Genomic DNA, 18,344 nt, shown 5'->3' with positions numbered 1-18,344 from the left:
CAGATGTAAATGCCACATTTTGAGGAGGTGGTGGAGATTTTTCTTTTTTTGTTAGGGCAGAAACTGCACCCCCTCCTCCTCTTGTCATGGGTGTCTGCAGACCCACTTGCCTCTGAATTTTCTGCTCAGTTTGAAATTGCCGCACCAAAGATGTGCACAGCTTTATAACTTTTGCATCAACCGCACTTGTATGATTTCTCAACTAGTCTAATCCAAAACAAAGGCAGACTTTGTTTTGGATTCCTCGCAGCTACATCTTTGTGTTGCCGCAAGATTAAAGGTGTTATTATTGTCTAAGGACTGACTGCATGGCTGTGTTTGTGCCTCTACGTATGTGAGAAATTATCAATTAATTTTGAAACATAGACTGCTAAAAAAAAACAAAGCTGTGTCAAAGGTTCATGTCTGTGCGTAAAATACGCATGAATCAAACCGAAAGAAAACAATGCAGTGAGAAGCGCATTCTCTTGTTAAATGCACACACACACACACACACACACACACACACACACACACACACGCACACGCCTACACACACATCATACACCACTGACACACACACACACACACAGAGAGAGAGAGAGAGAGAGTAGACAGAAAGGGTAAAATATGACCTTCAGGATATTGTGATTTGTCACTCGCCTAAACACCATGTATTATATTTAGGCCCTACACACACACACACTTTCTTCAACGCAGACACACATTGCTCTCAGACATCCACACTCAGAAACAATTTTAGATCATTGAGCCATTCAAATGCTTCATAACAGTCAATAGTGCCCCTAGTGGAAACCAGGAAAATAACATGCATTTCCACCCATAGGTAATACCTATGTAGTGACGTCATCTGGTGGAATACACTATATAATGCAAATATAATGCTTTTGCTTCAAAATGAAAGGATGTTTCAACATAAATCATGATTCGTGTGTTAATGATGGCCCCGGCTTTAAACGACGTTTTAATGGGTTTCAATGGGACATTTTTGTCCATTATGGTGCTGAGTGTTACTATTTGTTCTACACAGAGTGTGTTATACATATTTTGCAAAATGGGATAATTTTTTTTTACATTTATCTAAAAAGTCACAATTTTGCCAAATTACATACCATTTGCATTAAAACAGCCAAAATGGTCAAAGAAATTAAACTGCAAAAGACCAAAAATGTCCCTAATGCAGCACAAGGGTTAAATTCCTTAATTTTTAGCCTTGGAATCACTGGGTAATAACATAACACAATGCAATTGACAACAACGTTTTCAGACCTACCTGAAGGTTAGCGCATGTGGAGTAAACACATGCACTGTCTATTTGCTTGACATCATTGGAGTTGATGACATGTTTGGTGATGATAGCCGGCTGCAGATTGGTCTGTACTGATGGGACTGCCGACTGAGACTCTGTAATGGGAACTAGACCCGCATCCGTGCCATAACCAAATGCCTGGATAGCGTTTCCTGCACACCGAAACAAACGCACACATGTGAAATCATGCATATAAAAGGCATGACACTTTCATGTAGAAAAAAACAGACCCTCTGCAAAAGAGATCACATGCCCATAAGACATAGCATTTCTCATTGATATGCCATTTAGGTTAAGCCCATAAGGATGGCTGTTCAGAACATGAGTTGTGAGGTTGGGTGAGATTTGATCTCCACTCACTCAGGCAAGTGTTCTCTCTGAAGTCTCGGAGGAAGGTCTCGCACTCAGCTTCGTGATTTCCACTGCCTCGACAGCCACACCAAGGGGAAATGGTGATGTTGGTGTGGCTGGCATCCACGTAGTTTGGAGTCACATCTGATCCTGTAAGGCCAAGGGTAGAGATTCTCATAAATATTCATGAGATGGGAGCATGCTGGTTTATAGGTCTCGCTATCTGGAGTATAATGTGCTGTTTGGCTCAGTATAATGACCAGAGGTTGTTGGTCTGCTCTCTTCTAGAGATACATTTGTTCACAGCATGACCCTGGTTTTTTAACCCTCCAGGATTTATTCCAGATAAAAGGCTAAAAGGATGCAATTAAAAAAATTCTCTAAAGGTTTGCAGTCCTAATTTACACTCTAGACCTAGTAATTATTTTAGATTATTTTTTGAAAATTGCCACACACACACACACGTCTGGTTTACTATCTTTGTGGGGACTCTCTATAGACGTAATGATTTTTATCCTGTACAAACTGTATATTATATCCCCTTACAGTAACCCTACCCCTAAACCTACCCATCACAGAACACTTTCTGCATTTTTACATAAAAAAAACTCATTCTGTATGATTTATAGGCTTGTCTCCTCATGGGGACCTCAATTTAGGTCCCCACGGTGTCACAAGGTCCCATGAGTCAGTGTGCATTCAGGTTGAAGTCCCCACCGGGATAGGAAAACAAGCACACACACACACACACACACACACACACACACACACACACACACACACACACACACACACACACACACACACACACACACACACACACACACACACACACACACACACACACACACACACACACACACACACACACACACACACACCCCTTGTTTGAATACCCCCAGCCTTCATCAGTTCTCCTGTTCTTTATAATCTTTCTTAAAAGTAAAATTCCTGATGCATCACTAATTAAAACAGCCAAGGAAGACAAAATACATGTTCCAAACACTCAGTTCATTAAAATGCAGTTCCAAATTCTTATTATTGCTATTATATTTTTTCCATAACCACTCACCAATGAGTCCAACGTAGGACACCAGACAACCGTGGTAGTTATCATTAGGACAGCTTGTTATTGAATGCGGTGTCGTCTGGCAATTCATGTGGAAGTCTGCCAGCCTGGATCTAGTCCAAAAACAAAACAAATTAAAGCTGCTAGCAGCATTTAGCGGTGTTCAAGCATTTAAGACAGTTAAGACAGTTAAGACAGTTCAACTCAAAAGCATCAAAAGACATTAAGGTTTATGTAGCAAGCATTTAACCACTGACATCATAGATGGAATAGACCATGTTTTAGCATGATTTGCCATGATATACAACATTTCAGTGTGATTGTTAATGATTTACTATGTTACAGTATGATTTACCATAGTTTACTATGATATACCGAGTTCTAGTATGATTCACCATGGTTTACCCTGTTCTTGCATGATTTACCACAATTGAACACATTCTAGTAGCCTATGATGTAATATGATTCTAGCATGCTTTATCATAGTTTACCTTGATTTGTCTTAAGTTTACCTTGATTTACCATGTAATGATGATTTACTAGGATTGTATCATGCTTTACCATGATTAATCACATTGCTAGCATGATTTACCATGATACACCATGTAATAATATTATTTACTGTGATTTACCATGTTTCTATCGTGATTTACCATGATTTACCACGTTGCTAGCAATTATGTGAAGCTTCAGAACAGTAAAGTGAATTGAAAGACAAAATATGATTGTGTTATTATAGTATTTTGTCACATAAGGTTATTTTTTAGTGTCTAAATATATGAATGCAAAAGCACATGTGAAAAGACTATTAATAAGTATAATGTCCAACAGAGGGTAGTAGAAGACCACTTATTGCTATAGTACCACTTTTATTTTGAACTACTTGGTTTAATCAGTATTGTGCACTAAAGCAAACCAGTCTTTCAATGTGAATTCCATTATGCATGCTCTCACACACACACACACACACACACAATTTTGGGTTATGATATTGTGAAAATCTCTTTTTGTGGTCCTTAAGCATTTCAGATATTTATTTGTGATGTAAAAATATTAAACTTTCTAATAAATCATTATTTAATATTATATTATTTATTATAAATATTATTTCCAACATAATAAATATCTTTAAGCATTTGTTTGTTAGCCATTGCTGAAAACTGGTTAAAAAGATTAAAAATGTCTAATGCTGTTGCTCCCTCTAGTGGACAACAGCGGTTTTACAGCCTACATAAACGGTTGAAATGAATGACGGGAAATTCGTTTTTTTTTTACTTATATCTCGGGAACGAGAAAGTGTAAAAATCTGAAACTCAGAACTTAGATAGTGTTAGAGGAGCTCTGTTGAACAAGACCATCCCGGTGTTGCTGGGTGATTGGGGGCGGGAGTAATGTCAGTTTAAATGCATATCTTTGTGGGCTTATATCTCGGCAATGCCTGGGTCAAATCGCACCAAACTCGAATCGAAGCGAGATGAGGACGGGCCCTTTCCAACAAGCTCTTCCACAAGGATCTAGATGGTCTGGATCAAGAGTTATAGCCGTTTCAAGTTGGGGTTATCACAGATTAGCGATCCGCGGGGGGGGGGGGGCGCTCCCGAGCCCCGCGACGATAGATTTGGATCAAGATCCCCGAGAGGACCTTACCATCAAAATTTGAGCGGGCAGAGACTTTCCGTTTTCGAGTTATGAGTGAATTTGTACTTGGGGGGGCGTGGCCCAATGTTTTACTTTCGTTTTGAGGCTTCCTGTGACAATTAATTATAGAGGCAAATTTTGTCTGATTTGTCTGAAATTTTTCAATGCCGTACAGAGTGATATTACGTCATGTTCTTGACCTTTTTTAAAGAAGATCTGAGCATTCATTCAAGAGATCAGCATTTAAAGCCAATACAGGCAATTTACCATAGGAAATGTATGGTTTTAAAGCTTTTTGACAGTTATAGCGCCAAGTATGGTCCGATCTCCATGAAACTTTGCATGCTTCTTCACCATGTTATGACAAATATGCTCACCAATTTTTGTTTAGTTCTGAGTTTTTATTTATTATTTATAGGCTTTTGTGTGTATTTGACACGCCCCTTTTCTAAATGACCCTGTTATAACCATACATAAAATGCAAAAGTTCAACTTTTTTTCAATGATTATTGATCTAGAGAGTCCAGAGAATTGTCCTAGACTGGTCTGGTTCCGATCGGGCGAAAATCCAGGGACTAGTTCGCAAAAGTAGGTTTTTAACATATTCGTGAATATTTAATGAACGATTTGATTGACAGCAATGGTTCTAGAGGCAAAGTTGTTCAGCCTGAGGAGATCTATCAAATGATATGCATATTTTTGGGATGTGTGCAACACCACCTGATTACAGAGCCGTAAAACTTGTTAGCGCCAACTAGTGGCCAATTTCTTTCAAAACTCTTACAGACCTCTTGGGCCATGAGGCAAACATGCCCATCGAGTTTCGTTCCGATTGGCCTCCGTTAACCTCGTCTAATAGGTGCTCAAATTCATTGGCCGATGGCGGCCATGTTTTTTGAGTTACGCCAATTTCCTCATACACATACATGGCACCTTGGACCAAGACACTGCATACCAATTTTTAAGTCAATCTGACTAACGGTCAGGTGGTCATAGCCCCATTTAGGTTTTTTGTGTGCTATAGCGCCACCTAGTGTTAGGTCGACGCGATTTTTTTACTGTGACCTCAGATTGAACTCATACACATGTGTTCCAAGTTTGGTGAAGATATCTCATTTACTTCTCGAGTTATAGCCATTTTAGTAAAATAGGCTCCTCCCACAACGAACATTTTACTCCCCCTAGCAACCGTGAATCGAAAATTCAACTTTTTTCAATGATTATTGATATTCAGACTCCAGAGAACATGTATGCATTTGTCTGGTTTTGATCGGGCGAAAAACCAGGGACTAGTTCGCAAAAGTAGGTTTTTGACAAAATTCAAAATGGCGGAAAAATTTGCATACCGGAAATGAAATCGGAGATATACGTTTTGTTCTTCAGGCCTCCAGCTTTCCAATGATATAAGACACTTGAGTCTACGACATACGGTTTAAGAGTTATGAGCAGTTTCGCGCAATTGATTGCTGTAGCGCCACCTATAGGCCAATCGGGGTCATACTTTCTGAGGCTCTCCTCGATTTTTGTACTACCATCTGACAAAGTTTCAGAGCTCCAGCACTTACGGTTTGTTCTGCACGATGCGTTTTACGGCAGAAGAATAATAATAATAATAATAATAATAATAATAATAATTAAAGCTGCTAGCAGCATTTAGCGGTGTTCAAGCAGTTAAGGCCTTTAAGGCCGTTAAGCACAAAAGCATCAAAAGACATTAAGTTTTATGTAGCAAGCATGATTTACCATGATATACTACATTTCAGTGTGATTTTTCATGATTTACCATGTTCCAGTATGATTTACCATGAATCTAACATGATTTTCCATAGTTTACCTTGATATACCATGTTATATGATGATTTACCATGATATAGCACATTGTAGAATAATTTACCAGGATTCTAGCATGATTTACCTTTTTTACTATGATTTACCATGTTTCTGGCATTATTTACCATGATTTACCACGTTGATAGCAATTATATGAAGCATAAGAACAATTGAAGTGATAAACTCTGACAAAATATGAATGTGTTATAATAGTAATTGTTATATAAGTGATTTTATAGTGTCTATATACAAAAAAAGACTATTAATAAGAAGAGTGGCCAGCAGAGGGCAGTAGAAGACCACTTATTGGCTCACTTTCATTTTCAACTACTTTGTTTCTCCAGTATTCTCCACTGAAGCAAACCATTTTTTTCATGTTAACTCCATAATGCACGCTTACACACACACACACACACACACACACACACACACACATTTTTGGGATATGTTATTGTGAAAATCAGTTTTAATGGTATATGAGCATTTCACATATTTCTTTGCAATGTAATAATATAAAACTAATTAAAGAAAATGCTTTAAGCATTTGTTTGTTAGCCAATGCTGAAAGCTGATAAAAAAAGATTAAAAATGTCTAATGCTGCTGCTCCATCTAGTGGACAACAGTGCTATTACAGCCTACTTATACAATAGGCCATGTTTTTCATATCATTTAATCTACACACGCTCATTCTGATGTAGATAGAGACATTTGGAACTTCAGGATCCAATGTGACTCAATTGTCACTTCAATAGATGATTTTTGACTAAATGTTATTGTAAATGTTAAAATAGTGAATTTATAAAGTCTAAATATTAATTATAGTTGAGTAGTGTGACAAAATGACTTTTTTTAAACAGCAGGGGGCAGTAAAATACCACTTATTGGCTGTTAGCCTTTTTCAAGCTGTTATAGCTGTTCTTGACCTTTTTTTAAGAAGCTATGAGCATTTATTGAAAAGATATTGGCTTTCGCTCAAGGCTACATATTGAAGTGACCCTATTATAGTCATCCAAATGAAGAAGTTATACATTTTCCTATAATTATTGTTCTAGAGAGTACAGAGCAATAGATGAATTTTGACAAAATGTGATTGTAAATGTTAAAATAATGATTTAATAAAGTCTAAATATCAATTATATATAAAAATATTAGAGAGTAGTATGATGAAATGACAGCAGGGGGCAGTAAAATACCACTTTTTGGCTGTTATAGCCATCCAAGCTGTTATAGCTGTTATAGCCATCCGATTTACACTCTATTATAGCCATCCAAATGAAGTAATTATACCTTTTCTGATAATTATTGATCTAGAGAGTCCAGATAATTGTACTGCACTGGTTTTAAACATTAAGATATGAAAATTATACGATCATAGATGGAAAAGACCATTTACAGCCAATACAGGCAATTTACCATAGGAAATGTATGGTTTTAAAGCTTTTCAACAGTTATAGCGCCACCTATTGTCCGATCTCCATGAAACTTTGCATGCTTCTTCACCATGGTATGACACATATGCTCATCAATTTTTGTGAAGTTCTGAGTTTTTATTTATGATTTATAGGCTTTTGAGTGTGTTTTGACACGCCCCTTTTTATAAATGATCCTGTTATAATGAACCAAATGGCAAATTTCAACTTTTTTTCAATAATTATTGATCTAGAGAGTCCAGAGAATTGTCCTAGACTGGTCTGGTTCCAATCGGGCGAAAAACCAGGGACTAGTTCGCAAAAGTAGGTTTTTAACATATTCGTGAATATTTAATGAACGGTTTGATTGACAGCAATGGTTCTAGAGGCAAAGTTGTTCATCATGAGGAGATATATCAAATGATATGCATTTTGTGGGGATGTGTGCAACACCACGTGATTACAGAGCCGTAAAACTCGTTAGCGCCAACTAGTGGCCGATTTCTTTCAAAACTCTTACAGACCTCTTGGGCCATGAGTCGAACATGCCCATTGAGTTTCGTTCCGATTGGCCTCCGTTAACCTCGTCTCACAGGTGCTCAAACTTCATTGGCCGATGGCGGCCATGTTTTTTGAGATACGCCAATGTCCTCATAGACAATCATGGGGCCTTGGACCAAGACACTGCATACCAATTTTCAGGTAAATCGGACTAACGGTCAGGTGGCCACACCCCCTTTTATGTTTTTTTAATGTTATAGCGCCACCTAGTGTTAGATCGACGCGGTTTTTTTACTGTGACCCCACACTGTCCTCATACACATGTGTGTCAAGTTTGGTGAAGATATCTCATTTCGTTCTTGAGTTATAGCCATTTTTGTAAAATAGGCTCCTCCCACAACGTTCATTTTGCGCCCCCTAGCAACCAGAAATCGAAATTTCAACTTTTTTTTAATAATTATTGATATTCAGACTCCAGAGAACATTTCTACACTGGTTTGGTTCCGATCGGGCAAAAAACCAGGGACTAGTTCGCAAAAGTAGTTTTTCAACAAAATTCAAAATGGCGGAAAATCTATCATGGCGGAAATGAAATCGGAGATATACGTTTTTTAAGTTAAGAGTCCAGCTTTCCAATGATATAAGACACTTGAGTCTACGCCTTACGGTTTAGGAGTTATGAGCCGTTACGCGCAATTGATTGCTGTAGCGCCACCTATAGGCCAATCGGGGTCATACTCTCTGAACCTCTCCTCGATTTTTGTACTACCATCTGACAAAGTTTCAGAGCTCCAGCACTTACGGTTTGGGCTGCACGATGCGTTTTAGGGGAAAATAATAATAATAATAATAATTAAAGCTGCAAGCAGCATTTTAGCGGCGTTCAAGCAGTTAAGGCCTTTCAGGCCGTTAAGCACAAAAGCATGAAAAGACATTAAGTTTTATGTAGCAAGCATGATTTACCATGATATACTACATTTCAGTGTGATTTTTCATGATTTACCATGTTCCAGTATGATTTACCATGAATCTAACATGATTTTCCATAGTTTACCTTGATATACCATGTTATATGATGATTTACAATGATATAGCACATTCTAGAATAATTTACCAGGATTCTAGCATGATTTACCTTTTTTACTATGATTTACCATGTTTCTGGCGTTATTTACCATGATTTATCACGTTGACAGCAATTATATGAAGCATAAGAACAATTGAAGTGATAAACTCTGACAAAATATGAATGTGTTATAATAGTAATTGTTATATAAGTGATTTTATAGTGTCTATATACAAAAAAAGACTATTAATAAGAAGAGTGGCCAGCAGAGGGCAGTAGAAGACCACTTATTGGCTCACTTTCATTTTCAACTACTTTGTTTCTCCAGTATTCTCCACTGAAGCAAACCATTTTTTTCATGTTAACTCCATAATGCATGCTTACACACACACACACACACACACACACACACACACACACACACACACACACACACACACACACACACACACACACACACACACATTTTTGGGATATGGTATTGTGAAAATCTGTTTTAATGGTATATGAGCATTTCACATATTTCTTTGCAATGTAATAATATAAAACTAAATAAAGAAAATGCTTTGAGCATTTGTTTGTTAGCCAATGCTGAAAGCTGATAAAAAAGATTAAAAATATCTAATGCTGCTGCTCCATCTAGTGGACAACAGTGCTATTACAGCCTACTTATACAATAGGCCATGTTTTTCATATAATTTAATCTACACACTCTCATTCTGATGTAGATAGAGACATTTGGAACTTCAGGAGCCAATGTGACTCAATTGTCACTTCAATAGACGATTTTTGACTAAATGTTATTGTAAATGTTAAAATAGTGAATTTATAAAGTCTAAATATTACTTATAGTTGCGTAGTGTGACAAAATGACTTTTTAAACAGCAGGGGGCAGTAAAATACCACTTATTGGTTGTTAGCCTTTTTTCAAGCAGTTATAGCTGTTCTTGACCTTTTTTTAAGAAGCTATGAGCATTTATTGAAAAGATATTGCCTTTCGGTCAAGGTTACATATTGAATTGACCCTATTATAGTCATACAAATGAAGAAGTTATACATTTTTGTATAATTATTGTTCTAGAGAGTACAGAGCAATAGATGAATTTTGACAAAATGTGATTGTAAATGTTAAAATAATGATTTAATAAAGTCTAAATATCAATTATATATAAAAATATTAGAGAGTAGTATGATGAAATGACAGCAGGGGGCAGTAAAATACCACTTTTTGGCTGTTATAGCCATCCAAGCTGTTATAGCTGTCATAGCCATCCGATTTACACTCTATTATAGCCATCCAAATGAAGTAATTATACCTTTTCTGATAATTATTGATCTAGAGAGTCCAGATAATTGTACTGCACTGGTTTTAAACATTAAGATATGAAAATTATACGATCATAGATGGAAAAGACCATTTACAGCCAATAAAGGCAATTTACCATAGGAAATACATGGTTTTAAAGCTTTTCAACAGTTATAGCGCCACCTATTGTCCGATCTCCATGAAACTTTGCATGCTTCTTCACCATGGTATGACACATATGCTCATCAATTTTTGTGAAGTTCTGAGTTTTTATTTATGATTTATAGGCTTTTGAGTGTGTTTTGACACACCCCTTTTATAAACGACCCTGTTATAGCGAAGCAAAGGGCAAAGTTCAACTTTTTTTCAATAATTATTGATCTAGAGTGTCCAGAGAATTGTCCTAGACTGGTCTGGTTCCAATCGGGCGAAAAACCAGGGACTAGTTTGCAAAAGTAGGTTTTTAACATATTCGTGAATATTTAATGAACGGTTTGATTGACAGCAATGGTTCTAGAGGCAAAGTTGTTCAACATGAGGAGATCTATCAAATGATATGCATATTGTGGGGATGTGTGCAACACCACGTGATTACAGAGCCGTAAAACTCGTTAGCGCCAACTAGTGGCCGATTTCTTTCAAAACTCTTACAGACCTCTTGGGCCATGAGTCGAACATGCCCATAGAGTTTCGTTCTGATTGGCCTCCGTTAACCTCGTCTCACAGGTGCTCAAACTTCATTGGCCGATGGCGGCCATGTTTTTTGAGATACGCCAATGTCCTCATAGACATTCATGGGGCCTTGGACCAAGACACTGCATACCAATTTTCAAGTCAATCGGACAAACAGTCAGGTGGCCACACCCCCTTTTATGTTTTTTTAATGTTATAGCGCCACCTAGTGTTAGATCGACGCGGTTTTTTTACTGTGACCCCAAACTGTCCTAATACACAAGTGTGTCAAGTTTGGTGAAGATATCTCATTTACTTCTTGAGTTATAGACGTTTTAGTAAAATAGGCTCCTCCCACAACGTTCATTTTGCGCCCCCTAGCAAACGGAAATCGAAATTTCAACTTTTTTTTGATAATTATTGATATTCAGACTCCAGAGAACATTTATGCACTGGTTTGGTTCCGATCGGGCGAAAAACCAGGGACTAGTTCGCAAAAGTAGGTTTTGGACAAAACCGGAAATAGCGGAAAAATTTGCATACCGGAAATGAAATCGGAGATATACGTTTTTTAAGTCAAGAGTCCAGCTTTCCAATGATATAAGACACTTGAGTCTACGACATAGGGTCTAGGAGTTATGATCACTTTCGCGTTTTTGTTGCTATAGCGCCACCTATGGGCCAATCGGGCTCATACTCTCTCAACCTCTCCTCGAATTCTGTGCTACCTTAATCCCAAATATGAAGTCTCTAGCACTTACGGTTTGGTCTGCACGACGCGTTTTACGGCAGAATAATAATAATAATAATAATTAAAGCTGCAAGCAGCATTTTAGCGGTGTTCAAGCAGTTAAGGCCTTTCAGGCCGTTAAGCACAAAAGCATCAAAATACATTAAGTTTTATGTAGCAAGCATGATTTACCATGATATACTACATTTCAGTGTGATTTTTCATGATTTACCATGTTCCAGTATGATTTACCATGAATCTAACATGATTTTCCATAGTTTACCTTGATATACCATGTTATATGATGATTTACCATGATATAGCACATTCTAGAATAATTTACCAGGATTCTAGCATGATTTACCTTTTTTACTATGATTTACCATGTTTCTGGCGTTATTTATCATTATTTACCACGTTGACAGCAATTATATGAAGCATAAGAACAATTGAAGTGATAAACTCTGACAAAATATGAATGTGTTATAATAGTAATTGTTATATAAGTGATTTTATAGTGTCTATATACAAAAAAAGACTATTAATAAGAAGAGTGGCCAGCAGAGGGCAGTAGAAGACCACTTATTGGCTCACTTTCATTTTCAACTACTTTTTTTCTCCAGTATTCTCCACTGAAGCAAACCATTTTTTTCATGTTAACTCCATAATGCATGCTTACACACACACACACACACACACACACACACACACACACACACACACACACACACACACACACACACACACACACACACATTTTAGGGATATGTTATTGTGAAAATCTGTTTTAATGGTATATGAGCATTTCACATATTTCTTTGCAATGTAATAATATAAAACTAAATAAAGAAAATGCTTTGAGCATTTGTTTGTTAGCCAATGCTGAAAGCTGATAAAAAAAGATTAAAAATATCTAATGCTGCTGCTCCATCTAGTGGACAACAGTGCTATTACAGCCTACTTATACAATAGGCCATGTTTTTCATATCATTTAATCTACACACGCTCATTCTGATGTAGATAGAGACATTTGGAACTTCAGGAGCCAATGTGACTCAATTGTCACTTCAATAGACGATTTTTGACTAAATGTTATTGTAAATGTTAAAATAGTGAATTTATAAAGTCTAAATATTACTTATAGTTGAGTAGTGTGACAAAATGACTTTTTTAAACAGCAGGGGGCAGTAAAATACCACTTATTGGCTGTTAGCCTTTTTTAAAGCAGTTATAGCTGTTCTTGACCTTTTTTTAAGAAGCTATGAGCATTTATTGAAAAGATATTGCCTTTCGGTCAAGGTTACATATTGAATTGACCCTATTATAGTCATACAAATGAAGAAGTTATACATTTTTCTATAATTATTGTTTTAGAGAGTACAGAGCACTAGATGAATTTTGACAAAATGTGATTGTAAATGTTAAAATGATTTAATAAAGTCTAAATATCAATTATATATAAAAATATTAGAGAGTAGTATGATGAAATGACAGCAGGGGGCAGTAAAATACCACTTATTGGCTGTTATAGCTATCCAAGCTGTTATAGCCATCCGATTTACACTCTATTATAGCCATCCAAATGAAGTAATTATACCTTTTCTGATAATTATTGATCTAGAGAGTCCAGATAATTGTAATGCACTGGTTTTAAACATTAAGATATGAAAATTATACGATAATAGATGGAAAAGACCATTTACAGCCAATACAGGCAATTTACCATAGGAAATACATGGTTTTAAAGCTTTTCAACAGTTATAGCGCCACCTATTGTCCGATCTCCATGAAACTTTGCATGCTACTTCACCATGGTATGACATATATGCTCATCAATTTTTGTGAAGTTCTGAGTTTTTATTTATGATTTATAGGCTTTTTAGTGTGTTTTGACACACCCCTTTTATAAATGACCCTGTTATAGCGAAGCAAAGGGCAAAGTTCAACTTTTTTTCGATAATTATTGATCTAGAGAGTCCAGAGAATTGTCCTAGACTGGCCTGGTTCCGATCGGGCGAAAAACCAGGGACTAGTTCGCAAAAGTAGGTTTTTAACATATTCGTGAATATTTAATGAACGGTTTGATTGACAGCAATGGTTCTAGAGGCAAAGTTGTTCAGCATGAGGAGATCTATCAAATAATATGCATATTGTGGGGATGTATGCAACACCACGTGATTACAGAGCCGTAAAACTCGTTAGCGCCAACTAGTGGCCGATTTCTTTCAAAACTCTTACAGACCTCTTGGGCCATGAGTCGAACATGCCCATAGAGTTTCGTTCCGATTGGCCTCCGTTAACCTCGTCTCACAGGTGCTCAAACTTCATTGGCCGATGGCGGCCATGTTTTTTGAGATACGCCAATATCCTTTTACACATACATGCCACCTTGGACCAAGACACTGCATACCAATTTTCAAGTCAATCGGACTAACGGTCAGGTGGCCACACCCCCTTTTATGTTTTTTTAATGTTATAGCGCCACCTAGTGTTAGATCGACGCGGTTTTTTTACTGTGACCTCAGATTTAACTCATATATATGTGGACCAAGTTTGGTGAAGATATCTCATTTACTTCTTGAGTTATAGCCATTTTAGTAAAATAGGCTCCTCCCACAACGTTCATTTTGCGCCCCCTAGCAACCGGAAATCGAAATTTCAACTTTTTTTTTGATAATTATTGATATTCAGACTCCAGAGAACATTTCTGCACTGGTTTGGTTCCGATCGGGCGAAAAACCAGGGACTAGTTCGCAAAAGTAGTTTTTTGACAAAATTCAAAATGGCGGAAAATCTATCATGGCGGAAATGAAATCGGAGATATACGTTTTTTTCGTCAGGTGACCAGCTTTCCACTGATATAAGACACTTGAGTCTACGACTTACGGTCTAGGAGTTATGAGCAGTTTTGCGCAATTGGTTGCTGTAGCGCCACCTATGGGCCAATCGGGCTCATACTCTCTCAACCTCTCCTCGATTTCTGTGCTACCTTAATCCCAAATATCAAGTCTCTAGCTCTTACGGTTTGGTCTGCACGATGCGTTTTACGGCAGAATAATAATAATAATAATAATAATAATAATAAAAATCAGTACAAAAACAATAGGTTTTCAGCACTTCGTGCTTGAACACCTAATTAAAGCTGCTAGCAGCATTTAGCGGTGTTCAAGCATTTAAGACAGTTAAGACAGTTAAGACAGTTAAGCTCAAAAGCATCAAAAGACATTAAGGTTTATGTAGCAAGCATTTAACCACTGACATCATAGATGGAATAGACCATGTTTTAGCATGATTTGCCATGATATACAACATTTCAGTGTGATTGTTAATGATTTACTATGTTACAGTATGATTTACCATAGTTTACTATGATATACCGAGTTCTAGTATGATTCACCATGGTTTACCCTGTTCTTGCATGATTTACCACAATTGAACACATTCTAGTAGCCTATGATGTAATATGATTCTAGCATGCTTTATCATAGTTTACCTTGATTTGTCTTAGTTTACCTTGATTTACCATGTTATAGGATGATTTACCAGGATTGTAACATGCTTTACCATGATTAATCACATTGCTAGCATGATTTACCATGATACACCATGTAATAATATTATTTACTGTGATTTACCATGTTTCTATCGTGATTTACCATGATTTACCACGTTGCTAGCAATTATGTGAAGCTTCAGAACAGTAAAGTGAATTGAAAGACAAAATATGATTGTGTTATTATAGTAATTGTCACATAAGGTTATTTTTTAGTGTCTAAATATATGAATGCAAAAGCACATGTGAAAAGACTATTAATAAGTATAATGTCCAGCAGAGGGTAGTAGAAGACCACTTATTGCTATAGTACCACTTTTATTTTGAACTACTTGGTTTAATCAGTATTGTGCACTAAAGCAAACCAGTCTTTCAATGTGAATTCCATTGTGCATGCTTACACACACACACACACACACACACACACACACACACACACACACAATTTTGGGTTATGATATTGTGAAAATCTCTTTTTGTGGTCCTTAAGCATTTCAGATATTTATTTGTGATGTAAAAATATTAAACTTTCTAATAAATCATTACTTAATATTATATTATTTATTATAAATATTATTTCCAACATAATAAATATCTTTAAGCATTTGTTTGTTAGCCATTGCTGAAAACTGGTTAAAAAGATTAAAAATGTCTAATGCTGTTGCTCCCTCTAGTGGACAACAGCGGTTTTACAGCCTACATAAACGGTTGAAATGAATGACGGGAAATTCGTTTTTTTTTTTTTTACTTATATCTTGGGAAGGAGAAAGTGAAAAAATCTGAAACTCAGAACTTAGATAGTGTTAGAGGAGCTCTGTTGATCAAGACCATCCCGGTGTTGCTGGGTGATTGGGGGCGGGAGTAATGTCCGTTTAAATGCATATCTTTGTGGGCTTATATCTCGGGAATGCCCAGGCCAAATCGCACCAAACTCGAATCGAAGCTAGATGAGGACGGGCCCTTTCCAACAAGGATCTAGATGGTCTGGATCAAGAGTTACAGCCGTTTCAAGTTGGGGTTCTCACAGATTAGCGATCCGCGGGGGGGCGCTCCCAAGCCCCGCGACGATAGATTTGGATCAAGATCCCCGAGAGGACCTTACCATCAGACTTTCCGTTTTCGAGTTATGAGTGTATTTGTACTTGGGGGGCGTGGCCCAATGTTTAATTTCGTTTTGAGGCTTCCTGTGACAATTAATTATAGAGGCAAATTTTGTCTGATTTGTCTGAAATTTTTCAATGCCGTTCAGAGTGATATTAAACATGTTCTTGACCTTTTTAAAAGAAGATCTGAGCATTCATTTAAGAGATCAGCATTTACAGCCAATACAGGCAATTTACCATAGGAAATGTATGGTTTTAAAGCTTTTTGATAGTTATAGCGCCAACTATGGTCCGATCTCCATGAAACTTTGCATGCTTCTTCACCATGTTATGACACATATGCTCACCAATTTTTGTGAAGTTCTGAGTTTTTATTTATGATTTATAGGCTTTTGTGTGTATTTGACACACCCCTTTTCTAAATGACTCTGTTATAGCCATACGAAAAATGCAAAAGTTCATGATTTACCACAATTGAACATATTCTAGTATGATTTAATATGATTCTAGCATGATTTACCATGTTATAGGATGATTTACCATGATATACCACATTTTAGAACAGGGTATCTGCACACTTCTTAAAGCAGCGCTCAGTAAGAATTCCGTTTTTGTCAAACAGCGACCCCTAGAGTCGCTGTGGAGTACTTGTACTGTCGTGAATAGCACTCACGCAGAGATGGCTCGCACTCACGGCCGGATCCCCTCCCCCTGTACACCGGTACCTGTTCAGTGGGATGGACGCTGTAACGAGTGGAAATAAGGTATGGCCCCTTTAAGAGCTGCGCGCGCCCAACACCACATGTATACGGCGCCAGGTTATTTCTGTTTGATGCTCATTTTACCAGAATTTTATCAGATCTGTTTTTTTGCCGTAAAGCAATTTGTTACCTCGCGAGACCTGATATCACACGATACTTCCCAACACTCAGGGCGGCGGCTCGCCGGCCCAAAGTTGCAAGGGTGGTTTTGCGGCTCACAGGCACCAGGGGGGTGCGAGACGACCACCATTCAACACGAAATCAGTAATATAAACATTACAATGACTCCAAAGCTGTTCGGTTAAGGTAAAAAAGTTAATTAGTTCACCTTTAAAGTCAAATTTAAGGCTTTTTAAGACCTTTTTAAGACCTGAAGAAATCAAAATTAATACCTTACATTAGGGGTGCGCAATATTTAAAAAAAAATGTCTCAATATTTTCAAAGTTTTGTTGATGATAATTAGATGATATTTTACTGATTGTGTTTGTGTACTGGTACCATGGCTGGTTTAGGCCTGTTGTTGACAGCTGACTCACGAAGATATTCATATTTTTCATATTCTATGCAGTGGTCAGTTCACAGCAGTGAAAGGAATTAACATTTTTTTATTAAAGGGCAATATTTGCAACCTTAAATTGAGTTCCAGGGGCATTTTCACCCATATATGGACTTTTTTTTTTTTTTTTACTTAGAGGTATGCATCACCTTTTATGTCAAATTCTAACATTCAAATTAAATTATATTAGAATAATAACACAATACCACTGTTACCAGTTATATTAAATCATTAAATCAAAATCCATCTTTGCAGTGCAGAGGAGACACAGAAGCAGCATCAGAACTGGCATTAATATATTTATACTCCATTTACAATTGCATAAATAAAGCTATGATATATTCAATTCTTTCAATTCTTAATTCAATATTTAAATATGAACTGATTTCTAATTGTAACATTTTAATTACACTTTAAATGTGAAACTAAACCCGCCAGTAGGTGGCGGCAAGTCACTGTCTCAGGGAGTCATTCATACAAACGATTTG

At 36.9% G+C, this 18,344-nt stretch overlaps 1 protein-coding gene across 1 annotated transcript in view; it reads right to left on the bottom strand.

Moving 5' to 3' along the window:
• Nucleotides 1–18,344, bottom strand: part of gfra2b (GDNF family receptor alpha 2b) — a 113,639-nt gene that overhangs the window by 11,211 nt on the left and 84,084 nt on the right. The window contains exons 5-7 of the mRNA XM_056253247.1: nt 2,733–2,842; nt 1,670–1,810; nt 1,274–1,461 (exon numbers count right to left, since the gene is read on the bottom strand). Of these exons, the coding sequence (XP_056109222.1) occupies nt 1,274–1,461; nt 1,670–1,810; nt 2,733–2,842 (439 nt within the window). The remainder of the gene's footprint in view (nt 1–1,273; nt 1,462–1,669; nt 1,811–2,732; nt 2,843–18,344) is intronic.

The sequence above is a fragment of the Rhinichthys klamathensis genome, unplaced genomic scaffold (genome assembly GCF_029890125.1).
Source record: "Rhinichthys klamathensis goyatoka isolate OS25496 unplaced genomic scaffold, OSU_Roscu_1.1 h1tg000104l_1, whole genome shotgun sequence".
In the NCBI taxonomy this organism is placed as follows: domain Eukaryota; kingdom Metazoa; phylum Chordata; class Actinopteri; order Cypriniformes; family Leuciscidae; genus Rhinichthys; species Rhinichthys klamathensis.
This window is presented reverse-complemented; position numbering and strand designations above follow the sequence as displayed.